The 20,841-nt window shown below is 36.3% G+C and overlaps 1 protein-coding gene and 1 long non-coding RNA gene across 3 annotated transcripts in view; one reads left to right on the forward strand and one right to left on the reverse strand.

Annotated features, from left to right (window-relative positions):
* LOC101399964 (phospholipid-transporting ATPase ABCA3-like) overlaps nucleotides 1–20,841 on the reverse strand; it is a 208,924-nt gene that overhangs the window by 55,438 nt on the left and 132,645 nt on the right. Inside the window, exons 20-21 of the mRNA XM_087417086.1 lie at nucleotides 6,870–7,122; nucleotides 6,433–6,637 (exon numbers count right to left, since the gene is read on the reverse strand). Of these exons, the coding sequence (XP_087273212.1) occupies nucleotides 6,433–6,637; nucleotides 6,870–7,122 (458 nt within the window). The remainder of the gene's footprint in view (nucleotides 1–6,432; nucleotides 6,638–6,869; nucleotides 7,123–20,841) is intronic.
* The window catches only part of LOC147913596 (uncharacterized), an 83,683-nt gene that overhangs the window by 39,636 nt on the left and 23,206 nt on the right, over nucleotides 1–20,841 (forward strand). The gene's annotated exons all lie outside the window — the stretch shown is intronic.

Consider the following 20,841-nt stretch of genomic DNA (forward strand, 5'->3'; position numbering starts at 1 on the left):
CTCTTGATTGGGCAGTTTAATCCATTTACATTTGAAGTAATTACTGATAAGAAAGGACTTTTGCCATTTTGCTATTTTTTTTCTGTAATTCCTACTGCCTTTTTGTCCATTATTTCCTCTATTACTGCCTTCTTTTGTTTTTAGATTTTTTTGTAGTGACATCTTCTGAATCCCTTGTCTTTTCCTTTAGTGTATATTCAATATATTTTTTCTTTGTGGTATCATGGGTTACATATAACATCCTAAAGTTACAATAATCTAATTTGAATTGATACCAACTTAACTTCAATCACACAGAAAAACTCTACTCCTATTCAGCTACTTCCCCCTCTTTATGTTATTTATGTACACATTGTGTACCCACTAACATATATTTATAATCAGTTTTATACATTTGTCTTTTAAAACCTATAGAAAAGATAAGTGGAGTTACAAACAAAGATTTCAGTAATACTGGTGTTAAGAACTGAATGTTTGCATCCCCTCAAATTCAGATCTTGAAGCCCTAACTCCCAATGTGATGGTATTTAGAGATGTGGCCTTTGGGACATAATTAGGTTTGGATGAGGTCACGAGAGTGGGGATCCTATGACGGGATAGGTCCTTATAAAAAGAAGAAAGATGAGCTCTCTCTCTCTCTCTGCCATGTGTGGACACAGTGAGAAGGTGGCCATCTGCAAACCATGAAGAGAACCCTCACCAGGAAACCAAATCAACCAGCACCTCAATCTTGGACTTCCCAGCCTTCAGAACTGTGAGAAAATAAATTTCTGTTGTTTAAGCCCACCAAATCTATAGTACTTTGTTATAGCAGCCTTAGTCAACTAAGACAGTTGGCTTTTATATTTTCTTATGTATTTACCTCTACTGGAGATCTTTACATCATCATCTGGCTTTGAGTTACTGTCCAGCATCCTTTCATTTCAACATGAAGGAATTCCATGAACATATCTTGTAGGGTAAGTTTAGTGGTAATTAACTCCCTCAGCTTTTGTTTATCTGGGAATATCTTAATTTCACTCTCATTTTCAAAGGACAGTTTTTCTGGATATAGAATTCTCCAGTAACATTTTTCATCTTTCAGCATTTTAAATATATCATCCCACTGCTTTCTGTCCTTCAAGGTTCCTACTGAGAAATTGACTATTAATATTATTGAAGATCCCTTGTACACAAGGAGTTACTTCTGTCTTGCTGCTTGAAAGATTCTCTCCTTGTCATATTTCTTGGTATGGGTCTCTGGTAATTTCTTATATGGAGTTTGTTGAGATTCTTGGATTTGTAGATTCATGTACTTCATCAAATTTGGTCAGTTTTCAGCCATTAATCCTTCAAATAATCTCTCTTCTCCTTTCTTTCTCTTTTTTCTCTCTGGGACTCTCATAATGCATAACTGATCCACTTGATGGTACCCCACAATTCTCTTAGGCCCTGTTCACTTTTCTTCATTCTTGTTTTCTTCTGCTCCTCAGACTTGATAATTTCAATTGTCCTATCATCAAGCATGCTGATTTTTTTTTATGCCTGCTCAATCTCCTGTTAAACTCTTCTAAGGAGTTTGTCAATCAGTTATTGTATTTTTTAGCTCTAGAACTTTTGTTTGGTTTATTTTTGTAATTTCTATCTCTTTGTTGATGTTCTCATTTTGTTCATATATCATTTTCCTAATTTCTTTCAGTTCTTTGTCTCTGCTTTCCTTTAGCACTTTGAGCATATTTAAGATGGTGTTTTAAAGTCTTTGTTTAGTAGCTCCAATGTCTGTGCTTCCTCAGGGATGGTTGCTGCCATTTTATTTTCTCCCTTTGAATAGACTGTTTTCCTGTTTATTTGTATCACTTGTGACTTTGTTGTTATTGTTGCAAATTGGATATTTAATAAATCAGCCACCTCTCCCTATCTTTGCAGACTGGCTGTGTCAGGGCAGTTTGTCACTAATTAGCTGGGTTTGCTGTGAGACTAGGGATTATCCTTATCCTACTAAGATTAAAGTCTTCTCATGTCTTTATGAGCATGTGCATTGCCTTGGTCTGCATGTTGCTTTCTCAATACCTCTACATATAAAGCTTCTTTTGAATGTCTTAATTTCCCAAGGTCTTACACTAGCTTCTTCTTGGGGCCTTAGATGGTCTATGTTTTTATGTTTCAACTCATGATTTCCTCCTCTGGGAATCTGCAGGTCTATGGTACCCTGGCAGGTTTCACAACCAGTGGTTACACTGCTTTTTCCCACCTGAGATCCAAGTTAGGCAAGATAGAGACCAGTCCTTCTTGCAGCCTCCAAACAGGTCAGAATGTTGCAAATAAGGTCTTCTCTACTCCATCCACTTAAAGGGAAGAAACTGGCAACTGGACTGCCATCTCCTCCAGACCAAGACTATGCTGCACCAGGAAGGGGCTGGGTCAAGGGCCAGTAAAAATGTCATGAAATTTCCTACCATTTTGAATGTGACTTTTTCTTGATTGGGCAGTCTCTTGGTTTCTGTATACCTATAACTGTTTTCCAGAGGTCCTATAAGGTTATTTCAACCAGTTTCTGCTTTTTTCTGACATCACTTATCATTATGTTTTTAATCTGTATTTTCCTGATAATTAATGCAATTGAATTCTTTTTTCATATGTTTATAGGCCATTTGGATATCTTCTTTTATGATATGCCAGTTGTAACCTCTTTCCTTTTTTTCTATTTCTTTATCTGTCTTATTCTTTTTTACTAATATATAATTTTATTTATTTATTTATTTTCCCCCCAAAGCCCCAGTAGATAGTTGTATGTCATAGCTGCACATCCTTCCAGTTGCTATATGTGGGACACGGCCTCAGCATCGCCCGAGAAGCGGTGCGTCGGTGAGCGCCCGGGATCCGAACCCAGGCCGCCAGCGGTGGAGCGCGCACACTTAACTGCTAAGCCACAGGGCCGGCCCAATCTGTCTTATTCTTACTGATAGAGAAGTACATATAGAATATGATCCAAATATGAAGTTACTCACAAGAACATTAAAATAACTATGTTGAATATGTTTAAGAAAATAGAAAGGTGGAGAGTACACCTTTACAGATGAAGGATTTCATAAGATAATTTAAATTTTGGAAAATAATTAACTAGAAATTTTACATCTGAGGAACACAAATCTGAAATTAAGAATGCACTAGATGGTTTTAACAGTAGAGTAGACACAGCAGAAGACAGGATTGGTAAATTGGAAAAGAGATCAATAGAAAATATACAAAGAAATGCAGAGCAAATAAAAGGAAAATAAAGAAAATAGTGTTCAAGACGTGTGAGACAATGAAAAGAAACAATATACATGTAAACAGAGTCAGAGAACAAGAAGAGAAGGAAGATGTGGCAGATGAAATTTAAGAGAGAATAGCCAAGAAATTTACAAAACTGGTAACAGACACCAACCTTCAGATTCAGGAAGCTCTGAATACACCAAGCAGGGAAAATGCAAAGAAACCTAGGCATGAGATAGTAAGAATGCTGAAAACCTAAGTCAAAGGGAGAAAATTAAAAGAAAACAGTGGGAAAAAAAGACATATTCCTTTCCAAGGAGCAGTAAAAAGACAACTGACTTCTTGTTAAAAAATGATGGAAGCAAGCCGTAAGACAATGGAATGACATCACTAAAGTGCAGGGGGAAAAAAACCTGCAAAATATTCTCCAAAGGGAAAAGAAAATGAAATAATTCACACAAACAAAATCTACAAAATTTTTTTGCCATCAAACCTTCCCTAAAAGAAATAACAAGGGAATTTCTATAGGAAGAGAAAAATGATCCCAGATAAAATTACAGAAAAGAATGAAAAGCAATGGAAAAAACTATATGTGAATAAATATAAGTGAATCTTTACTGTAAAAAACAGCAATAATAGTAGCTTTTGAATAACAAATATGTAAAATTAAAATGCCTTATCATGAAAACACAACATGTCAGAGGGAGTCATTGGAATGATAAGGCTCTAGGGTCTTAGCACTATCAGGAAAGTGGTAAAAGCAATAACTTGCACTGACAGTAATTAATCAAATATGTGTGTTAATTTTTAGGATAGTTACTAAAAGAACACTCAACTTAATAGAGAATAGAAAAGGAAGAAAGGGGAACTAAAAGAGATTATTCAAATAGAAAAAGATGATGCTACAAACCCAAATATATCAGTACTTCTTTGAATACTCCAATTATAAGGCTAGATTGTCAGCCTGGAAAAAACTAATAGAAACTATATACTATTTACAGGAAACACTTTAAATATGAATACTCAGAAAAACCTGAATGTAAAAAGATGGAAAAACACTTGCCAGGAAAACAATAATTAATAAGTAGCTGTACTATTACCAGAAAAAGTACATTTTAAGGCTAGAAGCATTAGTAGAGATAAAAGGGGGAAATGACATAGTTGATAAAGGGGTCAATCCCTCAGGAAAATGCAATTCCAAATATGTATGCACTCATGGATATATAAACTGTATAAAGCAAACTATGTGAGATAAAATTTCAAACTATATCAAAATTTTACAGGAAAAAAAGTGGGCAAAATATCAGTAATAACAGAGAGATGAGCAGCTCAATGAACAAAACTCACTTAATGACATGTAGAATAACGCCACCAATAACAAAAGGAGACACATTCTTATGAAGTACACATAAAATGTTTACCAAAATTGACCACGTGCTGGATCATAAAATATGACAACATATTTCAAACGAGTAGAATGACTCACAGTGTGATCTTTGAATGAAGTGGTATTAAGCTATGAATATGTTTTCAAACTTCTTAGAAGTCAAATAATACATTTCTAGAAAACCTCAAGGTTCAAAGATATTTTAGAAATTAGGAAATATTTGGAAATTAGTGATAATGAATAAGCGATGTACTAAACTTGTGGGATGCAGCTAAAGCAATTAGATAATTAGAAGTTTTAGGGTTTTTTGTTTGTTTGCTTGGATTTTTTAATCAATTGATTCCAATGCTGCACAAGGTATGCATGGGGTGGGGAGGAAGTGTTGGTAGAGAATGGAGGAGGGAGATCACGGAGCCAGAGGCAATGCCTGCATTAGCTCCCCCAGTTAGTTCCTGTGATGACAGAAATGATTAATGATCCTCACACAGTTAGCGGTTTGCCCTTACTCTGCTAAGTGGCTGTCTGGTAAGCTGTGAGAAGAGAATAGCATTGAGCTTCTTGTCTACAGTACTGCATGTGGCAACAAAGAAAGAATATCATGCCGCCCTCTCTACCTTGGAGCTCTCTATATACATGCGTTGCTCTCCCCACCACTTCCAGCCTCTAACTCCTTTTATCTGCTCTAACTTATGTAGGATCCTAGCTCTTTCTCAGAACCAAAAAAAGGTACAATCTTCCAACCCTAAAGCCCCATGGACAATGATCGTAAGTCTTCTAATAGCCATGGAAGCCAATTAAACTGGCCTCCAAGTCCTACATCTCATTTAAAAGAAATAAACGAGTTTGCTTTACTTTTACAGCAGTGTCTCATTAGCCTTTCCCATAGGATAGAAGTGTGGCTGTGGAGAAGAAAACATGTAGAAAAGGAGAGGAAAGTAACAGGCATAAACAGACCAAAAAAAAAAAATTCTCCTGACTTTGCTTTCAATAATAAGAGTTTCGTAGTAGATAATAACAACAATAAACAAACACATAGAGACAGAGATTGGATTAGTGGTTACCAGACGGAAAAGGGGGAGGGAGGAGGGCGAAAGGGATAATTCGGCACATGTGTGTGGTGATGGGCTGTAATTAGTATTTGGGTGGTGAACATGATGTAATCTATGCAGAAATAGAAGTATAATGATGTACACCTGAAATTTATACAATGTTATAAACCAATGTTACTGCAATAAACAAAAAATTTAAAAAAAAAGTGCTTCTATAATTCTTCATTATCTATTCAATATTCAAATGTTGAAAAACTCACACACACACACAAAATTGGAATGGTCCATGGAACAACATTTTAAAATCTCTTGAGGGAAACTGGAAAAGCTGAGCATGGCTATCTCTTGTATAACAAGGAATCACAACAGATGACAAGATGGGGAAAAACTAGGAGCAGGAGAAAAATATTTGTAAAATATCTGCCTATGTTTAGTGTTAGAATGGTCTTCTAGTATGACAGGTTGCAGCCTTCCATATTTGTAGAAGCTTTGGGGCCAGTGCACGTTGGAGAGCAAGCATGTCAGAAGCCAGCTCAAGAGACACATTTCTCTTTCAGCAGACAAGAACATTTTATTTTTAAAAAAGAATGTAACAGAGAAAATTTCCCTTATGAGGCATACTCCACAATGTATTCTCTGACATAATGAGGCAAAGTATTTTCATCTTTCTTGAGAGAGAGATTTAGGTTAATATCAGCCAAGTAGAAATTTTCAGGGGTGTACCAGAGAATGAGCCCTCAAAAGACTTTGTCTAACACTCACCAGTAGTGAGCAGCAGGAAATGAAGAAGACGATGAAGTCCCACAACAGAGCAGAGAGCCAGAAATTAAGGGCATAGACCCCACTCACAAACTGGATGTGCTTTGCTTTAGTGATTCTCTCGGTCACCGTCAGGAGACAAAAGCCACTGACCAAAATACTCATACCGAAAAACAAATTCAAGGCTACATGGATTCCCAACATTCTTCTACAAAAGAATGAATAAAGAAGACACATTAGTAAAACAACAAAGTGGCAAATACCAATTTCTAACAGTAACTTTTAATTATTATTTATTTATTATAAATTATATGTATTAGTATTATTATTTTATTATTATTAACTTCTAAAATTAACTTTTTATTAAGAATATGGTCAGACGAGGAAGAAGAAATGCATTTAAAGCACAAAGTTCAATTCCAATAGAAAAGCATCCGTACCTTTGATCAGATTTACCAGTACTAATCTTTCGAGGCTGGGGTTTGTTGGAGACTGTAATGGAAGCATCAGGGCCAGAAAGTGACTTATAAATAATATTGTCTAACACTGCCAGGGATAATGACGGTGAATGGTATGCCTCATTGTTAAACCAAAAGGTAACTGTCTTTTTGTCTCCGACGACCTCAACGGAAAGTGCAATAATGCATGAGTAAATGCATTCTTTGCTTTCTGCCAAGTAGTCCTGCAGGTCACCTGGAACGAGAAAACAAGACTGGTTACAGACTCAGCATGCAATACAGATCACTTACTATGTATTTTGGAGAGGGAGACTTTACTTGCCTGACATTTTTTCCCATTTTCATCATCTCACAACTCTGATACATCTTGGCCATTCAACTCAAGAACCTTATTCTATTAATAATCCACAAACGTCACAGCTTTTAGCTCAATTTCACTAAGAAAATATAGGCCATCAGGTATTAATTCCCTCAAATTATTTTTCCACTCTCAAAACTGTCAGTCTCAGGACTTCCACTTCTCACTTTGACAGATTAGCTTACAGAAAACCAAACCCTGTTAAGAAAAACTAGAAAGGCTGAATAAGAAACACAAAATAAATCTGCTTGAAGGAATCAGAAGATTACTAAGGCAAGTATGTTTCAAAAGTATAAAGATCTGAGAGAAAAAAGGAAACATGCACCAAGTCCAGCATTCTATACTGCTTTTCTCCTGCATACAGTTGTAGAAACATAAGCAGCAGGTCCCTAATCTAAGTGGCTGATCAAACAAATAAACCCTTTCAGGAGGAGGATAATATTATCTAAAGCATTCATAGTCTTTTTAACACAATGTTCAGCATTCACTAAAACTTATTGGACATACTAGTAAATGGTATCAAGAGAAAAAATAAATAATAAAAACACACCAACAGGTGATCTGGGCACAAGGAATTAAAATAACTATAATTAGTATGTTAGCAAAAATCAAGGTAAAGAGATACACCAAAAACCCTGAATCAACAAAAAGTAACAAATGGAAGTTCTAGAAATGACAAAAACTCAACTGAGTTTAAAAACTCAATTGATGGTTTAATAGAAGATTGCACATAATTAGAGGGGAGTGACTGAACTAGAAGTTATCTCAGTAGATAATGTCTAGACTGAAGCAAAGAGAAAAAGAGATACAAAACACAGTAAACAATATAAGAGATATTTGGGAAATAGTATAAAAAGCCTAAATATCTGTTACTGGAATCCTAGAAAGAGAGGAAAGAAAGAATTGGGGAGAAGCAAAACATGAGGATATAAGGTCTGATAAATTCCCTAAAGAGATAAGAAATGTAAAGCCCAGACTGAGAAACACCACACACCTCAAGCAGGATACATAGAAAGAAAATCACGCCCAGGTATATCATAACAAACCTCACGGAAACCAAATACAAATACAAAAAAAGGACACTTTTATTTGAAAGAAGCAACAATAAGTACGACAGCTGCCTTCTTAAAAGAAATTACAGAAGACAGAAGAACATTAAATGACATCTTTAAAGTGCTGAAAGAAAATAACTATAAACCTAGAATGCTATCCTAGCTAAAAATATACTTTAGAAAAATATATGTATAGAAACACCAAAAACTGAGAGAGTCTTTATTGCCAGAAGTCTTAGACTAAAAGAAATACTAATGGTAGCTCTTCAGATAAGAGGAGAATGATATCAGACAGGAGCTTGAAAATGCAGTAAGAAATAAGGGGCTACCACAAATGTGAATGTGTGGATATACCTAAATGAATATTGACTATACAGAACAACAATAAGGATTTTCTTGTGGAATTAAAATTTTATGCATAATTCAAACACATGATGAGAATAACACAAAAGGCTGGAGGGATAAATGGAACTAAAGTGCTCTAAGATATTTGCTTTGTCTAGGAAATGATAAAAGTACTAGTTTCTATTAGACTCAGGTAAGTCAAAAGGATGCATATTGTAATCTCGGGGCAAGCACTAAAAGAGTAGTAAAAGAGAAATAACAAAAAGGAAACAGAGAGAAAAATGGAATAAGAAGGAAGAGGGTAAAGCACAAATATCATGTGGGGCAGAAAGAAAACAGCAGTATGGTAGACATAAACTCAAACATACCAATAGTTACAATAAATGCAATTTAATACTTGTTGAAAACGTTCAGTGCATATTCTCTAACCTAGTCGAACAAGGGGTCGAGTAAGATTCTATCAGACTGACCCATCTGCAGATTACAGCTATAAGCTCTGGTCAAAATACAAAACCAATTACCTGATAGCACTGCAGAGCACATGCAGATGTGAGAAAATAGTTGATGCTGAAAGGAAGGAACACGGGATAAAATTCGCATTTTGCTGCTTTTATCCTGGGGCAGGGCTTAGTCAGCATACATGTGGGGTTGGCTCACGCGCCTGTGAAAAACGTGGTCTTTTTGGACTGGGAATCAGAGAAAAATTTTGAGGCATCTGTGGCCGCTGGAGGAAGGGGCCAGAATCCTACAACGCAAAAACTCAGAAAGAGGCACCCTAAAGTCTGCCCAAATCTTTGGCTGCCACTGAAACGTGCCTGTATGAAAAAGGCTCATAGCAGATGAGCTAAGGAAAAAATGTTCTGAACTAAGACTAGCACCGCCCCTCACACACACAATTTGCCTTTTGAGTGGAACAAACTTGATTGCTTGCTAAAACAGAGAAATATAAGATACTCCAGAGTAGCCACAAATTATCATTTATAATGCCCAGTCTATAGGCCACATTTACTCAAAATGCAAAGATCCAGGGGAAAACGAACTACTGCCAAAAGAAAAGACAATCAACAGAAACCAACCCCAAGATTATCCAGATGTTGGAGTTAGCACACTAGGATTTTAAAACAGCTATAACTATCCTCAATGATGAAATAAATGTTTGTAATACATAAAAATATAGGATATAGATGAGAAAAAAGTGGAAATTCCAGAAGTAAAAAATAAAACAGTATGTGAAATTAAAAAATTTCACCGCATGGTCTTAGAAGAATGGAGATGACAAAGGAGAGATACAATGACCTTGAAAACAAGTCAGTAGAATTAATCAATCAAAGAATAAAAAGAAAAAAAGATTAAAAAATAAATAGGGCCTTGGGGACCCGGCGGATAATATAAAAAACCTAATACGCATGTAACTGAGCTTCTTAAAAAAAAAAAAAAAAGGAGAGGTAAAATGGAACAGTAAATATATTTCAAAAAGTAATGTGTGAAAATTTCTTGAACTTGATGAAAAACAAATTCATAAATTAAAAAACAACCTCAGCAATTCCCATGCAGGATAAATATAAAAAGACCACCTCTAAGAATATTATAATCTAAGTACTGAACAACAAAGATAAAGGGCAAATTCTGAAAAAAATCAAAGAAAAATGACAATACTTTCAGTAGAACAAGAATGTGAATGACCAAATTTCTATGGAGCCCAGAAATAAATGGGATAATATCTTTAAAGTGCTGAGGAGGAAAAAAAGAACTATTAACCAAGAACTCTATATACAGTGAAAATTTTGTTCAAGAATGAAGGCAGAGTGGCAGAAAAAATGGCAACACGGAAGAACCTGTCCCCCAACAAAGATTAACAACTCAATAGCTATCCACTAACGAAAACAGCTCCAGAGACCTCTTAGACTCCACTTAGGAAGTTTTAGCAACACTGTGGAACAAAAATCTGAGAATAATCACACAAGTAGAAAAGGAAGACAATTTCCTTTTGCCTGCATCATTCCATCCCCCAAGCTGCCATTGTTCAGCACCAGAAAGGAACTTCTCAGCTAGAAACGTTCCTCTTGGCAGAAAAGGAAGAGCAGCGTGAGCGAAGAGCTTCTCCAGCTTTGCAGGGCGCTGTGTGAAGGTACTGCCTCAGTTTCACCCCACCCAGAGTGGGATAAAGTGAAATAAGTGAAACTTATTGAGCGGGCTAGGAACAAGGAAGAAAAACAGGGGCTATTATTTGCAGACAGGCAGTAGGAGCGATTGTGGGTTCAGAGACCTGCTCTGCAGAAAACACAGCAGCTTTCACCACTGACGAATATAACAGCCAAGAGGGCCCCCTCAGACCCCTGCAGATCTTGCCACAGGTATTTGCGTTCGCTAATGCCAGCCACCTCAGTCCTTCCTGCTTGCCCCCCACTTCCTGCCCTGCTGGAGCCCCTTCCCACACCAGTAGCCATCCAAGGTCTCTCTGTGGCTGAGCAAGTGTAAGATACCAGCCATGTGAATCCTTCCTGACTCCTAGCAGAGCCCGGAAGCCACGCTGGCAGCCAGTTCGGCTTCTACAGTTGCAAGAGCGCAAGACACCAGCTGAGACCCCTCTGGCTGACCCCCATATTCATGCTCACACTCAGGGCTAGCCCCTCCAGCTGTGCACCTAAATGATACCAGCCTAACTCCCATCATTAGCCTCCACTGCAGCACCCACGCAAGGGGGAGAGAGTGTGCAGCCAAGGATGAAGGCATGGACAGCCAAAGCTCCCTGCAGCTGCTTGTTGACTCAGATCAGGCCCTGCCTTCTGTCACTAGCCAGTACCATGGAGCCCACCTGTAGCTAGTCCCTTCAGCAGTGTGCCTGCATGCCCTCTAGCCTGACCCCTGTCGCCAGCTTCCACAGCAGTGTGCACCTCCAGGGGTACAGTATGCAGCCATAGGAGAGCATGCTGATAGCTAGGAACTCTGCAGCTGCCAGTTGTTCCCAACTCTTGCTACCTGCCCTGGCCCCCATCACTCTGCATATGTCTGCAACTGGCCTCTGCCACTACATAGGTATCTGCAGGTAACCCTGCAGCTGAGTGTCTGCACACCACTGGCTCTGGCCACGACTGCTGTCTGCTCTGGTCCCTAGCTACCAGACCTGAAGGTACCAGGTACCACTTAACGACCCCAACAGCCCTTGTAGCCAGTGCAGACCCCCCACAGTGCTTGCCAAGTACCACACAGTTATTGATGCTGTGGACCCCAGTGACATGAGCTGAAGAGATATCACACACCCACAAAGCCAGTGCTGCCGTGCACCCCCACACTTGACCCAGGGCCACAGCACAATCGAGCATGGCCCCATCTGCAGGTTAAAGGCTTCCCTTACCAAAGTCAGTCCATATAATCTGGGAGAGACTTCTTCAAAAAAACCTATGCAAGGCTACCAGGATCATGAAGAATCAGGGAAACATGTCTCCACCAAACGAATACCGTAAACATCCAGTAGCTGGCCCCAAAGAAATGGAAATCCAGGAAATGCCCAAAAAAGAATTCAAAGTAATTGTTCTACAGATGCCCAGGGAGCTATAAGAGAACACATAAACAATTCAATGATATCAGGAAAACAATACAAAAACAAAGTGAGAAGTTTAACAAAGAGCTAGAAAACAAAAAAGAACTAAATAGAAATTTTGGAGCTAAAGAATACAATGACTAAATGGAAGAATTCAATAAAGAGCTTCAACAGCAGACTTAACAAGCAGGAGAGAGAATCAGTGACCAAGATGACAGATTAATTGAAATTATCCAGTCAGAGAAGCAAAAAGAAAAAAAAAATGAAAGAAATGAAGAAAGCACAAGGGAATTACAGGGCACTATCAAAGGAAATAATGTACACACCATTGGAGTCCCAGAAGGAGAAGAGAGGGAGAAAGGGTTGGAAAGCTTATTTAAAGAAATAATGGCTGAGAACTTGCCAAACCTAGGGAGAGATTTGGACATCCAAGTTCATGAAGCTAATAGACTGCTTCAAAATTTTAATCCAAAATGTTCTTTTCCAAACACATAATAATAAAACTGTCTAAAACCAAAGACGAAGAGACAATTTTAAAAGCAACAACAGAAAAAAAGATTCTCTCATACAAAGGAAACTCCACAAGGCTAATAGTGGATTTCTCAGCAGAGACCTTGGAGGCCATGACAGAATGGAATGATATATCCGAAGTGCTAAAGGAAAGAAACTGCCAACCAGAAATACTGTACTCGGCAAAGCTGACCTTCAGAAATGAAGGTGAAAAAAAGACTTTTCCTAATAAACAAAAGCTGAGGGAATTCATCACCACTAAACCAGCCTTACAAGAAATGCCAAAAGTTCTTCAAGCTGAAACAAAAGGATGCTAATTAGTAACGTGAAAATATACAACACATGGATAAAGGTAAACATGTAGTCAGATTCAGAATACTTTAATATGGTGATGTGTTAACTACTTAACTCTAGAATAAAGGTTAAAGGACAAACATTTAAAATAGCTTTAGCTTCAACAATTTGTTAATGGGCACACAATATAAAAAGATGTAAAATGTGTGACATCAAAAACATAAAAGGGGGGAGTAAAAGGACAAAATTTTTGTATCCAACAGAGTTAAACTGCTATCAGCATAAAATAGACTGCTATATAAATATATACACACACATATATAACATGTATATAACATATAATACATAACATATGTAAGTAACATATATATATATATGATGTTTTATGTAAGCCTCATGGGAACCACAAAGCAAAAATCTACAATAGATACACAAAGAAAGACAAGGGAATTAAAGCATACCACTACATAAAGTCATCAGTTTACGAAGGAAGTCAGCAAGAAAAGAAGAAAAGAAAAATGGAACTACAAAACAACTAGAAAACAATCAATAAGATGGCATTAGTAATCCTTACCTATCAATAATTACTCTTAATGTTAATGAACTGACTTCTCCAATCAAAAGGCATAGAGTGGCTGGACAGATAAAAAAACAAGACCCAACCATATGCTGCCTACAAGAGACTCGCTTCAGCTTTAAGGACATACATAGATTCAATGTGAAGGGATGGAAAATGATACTCCATGCAAGATGAAACCGAAAGAGAGCAGAGGTAGCTATACTTATATCAGACAAAATAGACTTCTAGCCACAAATGGTGTAAGAAACAAAGATGGTCATTATGAAATGAGAAAGTGGTCAAATCACCAGTAAGATATAACAATCATAAATATATATATGCATCCAACTTTGGAGCACCTAAATATGTTAAGCAAGTACTAACTGATCTAAAGAGAGAAACAGACAACAATAAAATATTAGTAGGGGACTTCAATACCCCACTTTCAGCAATGGATAGATAATCCAGACAGAAAATCAATACGGAAACATTGGCCTTGAACCATACTTTAGACCAAATGGAACTAAGAGACATATACAGAACATTCCATACAACCACAGCAGAATATACATTCTACTCAAGTGCACATGGAACATTCTCCACAATAGATCAAATGATAGGTCACAAAACAAATCTTAGCAAATTTAAAAAGACTGAAATCATACCAAGTATCTTTTCTGACCACAGTGGTATGAAATTAGAAATCACTAACAGGAGGAAAGCTGGAAAATTCACAGATATGTGGAGATTAAACAACACGCTCCTGAACAACCAAAGGCACAAAGAGGAAATCAAGAAATATCTCGAAACAAATTAAAATGGAAGCACAATATATCAAAACTACAAGAGCAGTTCTAAGAGGGAAATTTATAGCAATAAATGCCTAGATTAAGAAACAGGAGAGATCTCAAACAACCTAACTTCACACCTCAAGGAACTATAAAAATAAGAACAAAGTCCAAAGTTAGCGGAAGGAAGGAAATAATAAAGATCAGAGCAGAAATAAATGAAATAGAGACCAGAAAATAACATAAGAAAGATCAACGAAACTAAGAGATGGTTTTTTGAAAAGATAAACAAAATTGACAAAACTTTAGCTAGAGTAACTCAGAAAAAAAGAGAGGACTCAAATAAATAAAATTACAAATGAAAGAGGAGACATTACAACTGATACCACAGAAATACAAAGGATCACGAGACTACTATGAACAATTATATCCAACAAATTGGGAAACCTAGAAGAAATGGTTAAATTCCCAGAAGCATATAAACTAACAAGACTGAATCATGAAGAAATAGAAAAACTGAACAAACCAAGAATGAGTAAGGAGATTGAATCAGTAATCAAAAACCTCCCAAAACAGAATGGCCCAGAACCAGATGGTTTCACTGGTGAATTCTACAAAACATTTAAAGAATAATTAATGTCCATCCTTCTCAAACTCTTCCAAAAAATTTAAGAGGAAGGAACACTCCCAAACTCATTTTATGAGGCCAGCAATACCCTGATACCAAAGTCAGATAAGGATACTACAAGAAAAGAAAATTATAGACCCATATCCCTGATGAATATAGATACAAAAACTCTCAACAAAATAGTAGCAAACTGAATTCAACATCACATTAAAAGGATCATTCACCACAATCAAGGGAATTTATCCTTAGGAAGCAAGGATAGTTGAACATATGCAAATTAATAAATGTGATACACCACATTAATAGAATGAATGATAAAATCATATGATTATCTCAATAGAAGCAGAAAAAGTATTTGACAAAATATATCCTTTCATGATAAAATGCTCAACAAATTGGGTATAGAAGAAACATACCACAACATAGTAAAGGCCATATATTACAAACCCAAGGCAACATCATACTTAATGATGAAAGGTTGAAAGCTTTTCCTCTAAGATATAAACTCATGTATATACATTCAAGTAATATTTGACAAGGGAGCCAAGAATACTCAATAGGGAAATGACAGTCTCTTCAATAAATTGTGTTGGGAAAACTGGATATCCACATGCAAAAGAATGATTCTGGACCCCTATTTCACACCATTCACAAAAATTAAATAGAAATGGATTAAAGACTTAAACATAAGACCTGAAACCATAAAACCCCTAGAAGGAAACATAGGGAAAAATCTCCTTGATATTGGTCTTGATGTTGGTATTTTGGTTATGACATCAAAAGCACAAGCAACAAAAATAACAATAAACAAGGGGAACTATGTCAAACTAAAAAGCTTCTGCACAGCAAAGGAAACCACCAACAAAATGAAAAGTCAATCTACAAAATTGGAGAAAATATTTGCAAACTATATATCTGATAAAGGGTTAATATCCAAAATATATAAAGAACTCATACAACTCCACAGTAAAAACACAAATAATCTAATTTAAAAATAGGCAAATTGACATAAAAATTAACTCAAAATGGATTAAATACTTGAAAGTAAGAAGTGAAACCATAAAACTCCTAGAAGAAAATATAGGCAGTACACTCTTTGACAACAGTCTTAGAAGGATCTTTCTGAATGCCATATCTACTCGGGCAAGGGAAAAAAATTAAAAATAAACAAATGGGACTTCATCAGACTAAAGAGCTTCTGCAAGGCAAAAAAAGACTACAAACAAAATGAAAAGATAACCCTCCAACTGGTTGAAAATATTTGCACATCATATATCGGACAAGGGGTTAATCTCCAAAATATATAAAGAACTCATACAACTAACAACAAAAAATCCGATCAAAAAATGGGCAAAGGATATGAACAGACATTTTTCCAAAGAAGATATACTGATGGCCAACAGGCACATAAAAACATGTTCAACATTACTAATCATCAGGGAAATGCAAATCAAAACTACAATGAGATATCACCTTACACCTACTAGAATGCCTATAATTACCAGAACAAAAAACAACAAATGTTGGAGAGGATGTGGAGAAAAAGGATACACTGTTGGTGGGAATGCAAACTGGTGCAGCCGCTATGGGAAACAGTTTTGAGATTTCTCAAAAAACTAAAAATCGAAATATCATATACCACTACTGGCTATTTATCCAAATAACTTGAAATCAACAAATCAAAGAGGCTTATGCACCCCTATGTTCCTTACAGCACTATTCACAATAGCCAAGATGTGGAAGCAACCCAAGTGCCCATTGACTGATGAATGGACAAAGATGTGGTATACATATAAAATGGGATACTACTCAGCCATAAAAAAAGACAAAATCATCCCATTTGCAACGACATTGATGGAACTTGAGGGTATTATGTTAAGTGAGATAAGCCAGTCAGAGAAAGACAAACACCATATGATTTCACTTATATGTGGAAGATAAATACATGGACAAAGAGAACAGATTAGTGGTTACTAGAGGGGTAGGGGGTTTAGGGGTGAGCATAAAAGGGTAAAGGGGAACATATATATGGTGACAAATAATAATGTACAACAGACATTTCACAACCTCTGAAATTTCATAACAACTGAAATTTCACAATGTTATAAACTATTATGACCTCAATAAAATAAAGAAGAAGAAGAAAGCTGTCAAAGCAACAACCTAACTTTGTACCTTAAGGAACTAGAAAAAGAAGAATAAACTAAACCCAATGCTAGCAGAAAGAGAGAAATAATAAAGATTAGAACAGATATAAACAGAATAGAGAATAGGAAAGCAATAGAGAAAATCAACAAAGTCGAGAGCTGTTCCTTTGAAAAGATCAGTATATTTGAGAAAACTTTAGGTGCAGTGACAAGGAAAAAAAGAGAGAAGACTCAAATAATTACACCAGAAATGAAAGAAGGGACATTATTATTGATTTTACAGAAATAAAAAGTATCATAAAGACTACTATGAACAATTTTATGTCAAAAAATAGGATAACCTATATGAAATGGACAAATTCTGAGAACTGCACAACTTACCAAAACTGAATCATGCAGAAATATAAAATCTTTTAAAAAGCCCCATAACTGATAAGGTGATCAAATCAGTAATCAAAAACCTCCCAACAAAGCACAGCCCAGGACCAGATGGCGTCACTGGTGAATTCTACTATTTAAAGAAGAATTAATACCAATTCTTCTCATTGTCTGCTAAAATATTGTAAAGGAGAGAAAACTTCCAAACTCATTCAATAGGGCCAGCTTTACCCTGACACGAAAGCCAGACAAAGACACTACAACGAATAAAGCTACAGTCCAATATCCCTGATGAATATTGATGCAAAAATCATCAACAAAATACTATCAAACAGAATGCAACAGCACCTTAAAAGGACTATATACCATGATCAAGTGGGATTTATTCCTAGAATGGGAGCATGGTTGAACATATGAAAATCAGTTCACGTAATACAACACATAAGAGAATGAAGGGAAAAAAACCACATGATCATCCCAATTGATGTGGAAAAAGCATTTCACAAAATGCTAATTACTTTTATGTTAAAAAAACACTCAACAAATCAGAAGGAAACTCCATAAACATAATAAAGGACATATATAAAAAGTCCACAGCTAAAATCATACTTAATATTGAAATACTGAAAGCTTTTCCTCTGAGATCAGAACAATACAAGGATGCCTGCTTGCACACTTCTATTCAACATAAAACTGAAGTCCTAACCAGAGCATTTGCTTTAGCTATTCAGGGTCTTTTGTTTCCTCATCTGAATTTTAGGATTCTTTGTCCTATTTCTGTGAAGACTGTCATTGGGATTCTGATTGAGATTGCATTGAATCTGTAGATTGCTTTAGGTAGCATGTATATTTTAACTATGTTGATTCTTCCAATCCACGTGAATGGAATATCTTTCCATTTCTTTATGTCATCGATTTCTTTCAATGATGTCTTATAGTTTTCATTGTATAGGTCTTTCACCTCCTGGGTTAAATTTATTCCTAGATAGTTTATTCTTTTCATTGTGATTGTAAATGGGATTGTATTCTTGAGTTCTCTTTCTTTTTTTTTTTGTATAAAGTTTTTAAAAATTTTATTTATTTATTTTTTCCCCCAAAGCCCCAGCAGATAGCTGTAGGTCATAGCTGCACATCCTTCTAGTTGCTGCACGTGGGACGCAGCCTCAGCACCACTGGAGAAGCCGCACGTCGGTGCGCGCCCGGGATCGAACCCGGGCCGCCAGCAGCGGAGCCCCGTGCATTCAACCGCTAAGCCACTGGGCCGGCCCCTTGAGTTCTCTTTCTATTAGTTCATTATTAGAGTATAGACATGCAACTGATTTTTGTAAGTTGATTTTGTACCCTGCAACTTTGCTGTAGTTGTTGATTATATCTAAGAATTTTCTGATGCATTCTCTAGGATTTTCTATATACAAAATCATGTCGTCTGCAAACAGCAAGAGTTTCACTTCTTCATTGCCAATTTGCATACCTTTTATTTCTTTCTCTTGCCTAATTGCTCTGGCCCAAACCTCCAGTACTATGCTGAATGAGTGGCAAGAGTGGGCACGCTTTTCTTGTTCCTGTTCTCAGAGGGATGGCTTTCAGTTTTTCCCCATTGAGTATGATGTTGGCTGTGGGTTTTGTAATATATGGCCTTTATTATTTTGAGGTACTTTCCTTCTATACCCATTTTACTGAGAGTTTTTATCATAAATGGACGTTGGACCTCATCAAATGCTTTCTCTGCATCTATTGAGATGACCATGTGGTTTTTATTCCTCATTTTGTTAATGTGGTGTATCACATTGATTGATTTGTGGATATTGAACCATCCCTGCATCCCTGGTATACATCCTACTTGATCATGGTGTATGATCCTTTTAAAGTATTCCCGTATTCAGTTTGCCAACATTTGCTGAGGATTTTTGATCTATGTTCACCAGTGATATTGGCCCATAATTTTCCTTCTTTGTGTTTTCCTTGTCTGGCTTTGGGATCAGGGTGATATTGGCCTCATGTTCGGAAGTGTTCCATCTTCTTCAATTTTTTGGAATAGTTTGAGAAGGATAGGTATTAAATCTTCTTTGAATTTTTGGTAGAATTCTCCAGAGAAGCCATCTGGACTTTTATTTTTTGGGAAGTTTTTGATTACTGTTTTGATCTCTTTACTTGTGACTGGTCTATTCAGATTCTCTATATCTTCTTGATTAAGTTTTGGGAGGTTGTATGAGTCTGAGAATTTATCCACTTCTTCTAGAGTGTCCAATTTGTTGGCATATAGTATTTCATAGTATTCTCTTATAATCTTTTATATTTCTGTGGTATCTGTTGTAATTTCTCCTCTTTAATTTCTAATTTTATTTATTTAAGCCTTTTCCCTTTTTTTCTTATTGAGTCTGGTGAAGGATTTGTCTATTTTGTTTGTCTTTTCAAAGAACCAGCTCTTAGTTTCATTGATCCTTTCTACTGTTTTTGTTGTTGTTTCAATTTCATTTATTTCTGCTCTTATTTTTATTTTTTTCCTCCTTCTGCAGAATTTGGGCTTTGTTTATTCTTCTTTTTCTAGTTCTGTTGGGTGTAGTTTAAGATTGCTTATTTGAGATTTTTCTTGTTTGTTAAGGTGGGCTTGTATTGCTATGAATTGCCCTCTTAGGACTGCTTTTCCTGCATCTGATATGTGTTGGTATCATATATTTTCATTTTCATTTGTCTCCAGATACTTTTGGATTTCTCCTTTAGTTTCTTCAATGATCCATTGGTTGTTCAGTAGCATGTCATTTACTCTCCACATATTTGTCACTCTCCTAGCTTTTTTCTTGTAGTTGATTTCTTAGTTTTATAGCATTATTGTCAGAAAAGATGATTGATATGATTTCAGTCTTCTTAAATTTATTGAGGCTTGCCTTGTTTCCCAACATGTGGTTTATCTTTGAGAATGTTCCATGTGCAAGTGAGAAGAACATGTATTCTGCTGTTTTTGGATGAAGTATTCTATACATATCTCTTAAGTCCATCTGGTCTAGTTTTTCATTTAATTCCACTATTTCCTTGTTGACTTTCTGTCTGGATGATATATCTATTGACCTAAGTGGGTGTTAAGATGCCCTACTATTATTGTGTTGCTGTTAATATCTCCCTCAAGGTCTGTTAATAGTTGCTTTACGTACTTTGGTGCTCCTGTGTTAGGTGCATATATATTCATAAGTGTTATGTCGTCTTGGTAGAGTGTCCCTTTTATCATTATATACTGCCCCTCTTTATGTCTCATTGACTTTTTTATCTTGAATTCTACTTTGTCTGATATAAATATGGAAACACCGCTTTCTTTTGTTTGACATTAGCTTGGAGTATCATCTTCCATCTGTTCACTCT

This window comes from Ceratotherium simum, chromosome 26 (genome assembly GCF_057802395.1).
Source record: "Ceratotherium simum simum isolate JZ-2026a chromosome 26, ASM5780239v1, whole genome shotgun sequence".
Classification (NCBI taxonomy): Eukaryota; Metazoa; Chordata; class Mammalia; order Perissodactyla; family Rhinocerotidae; genus Ceratotherium; species Ceratotherium simum.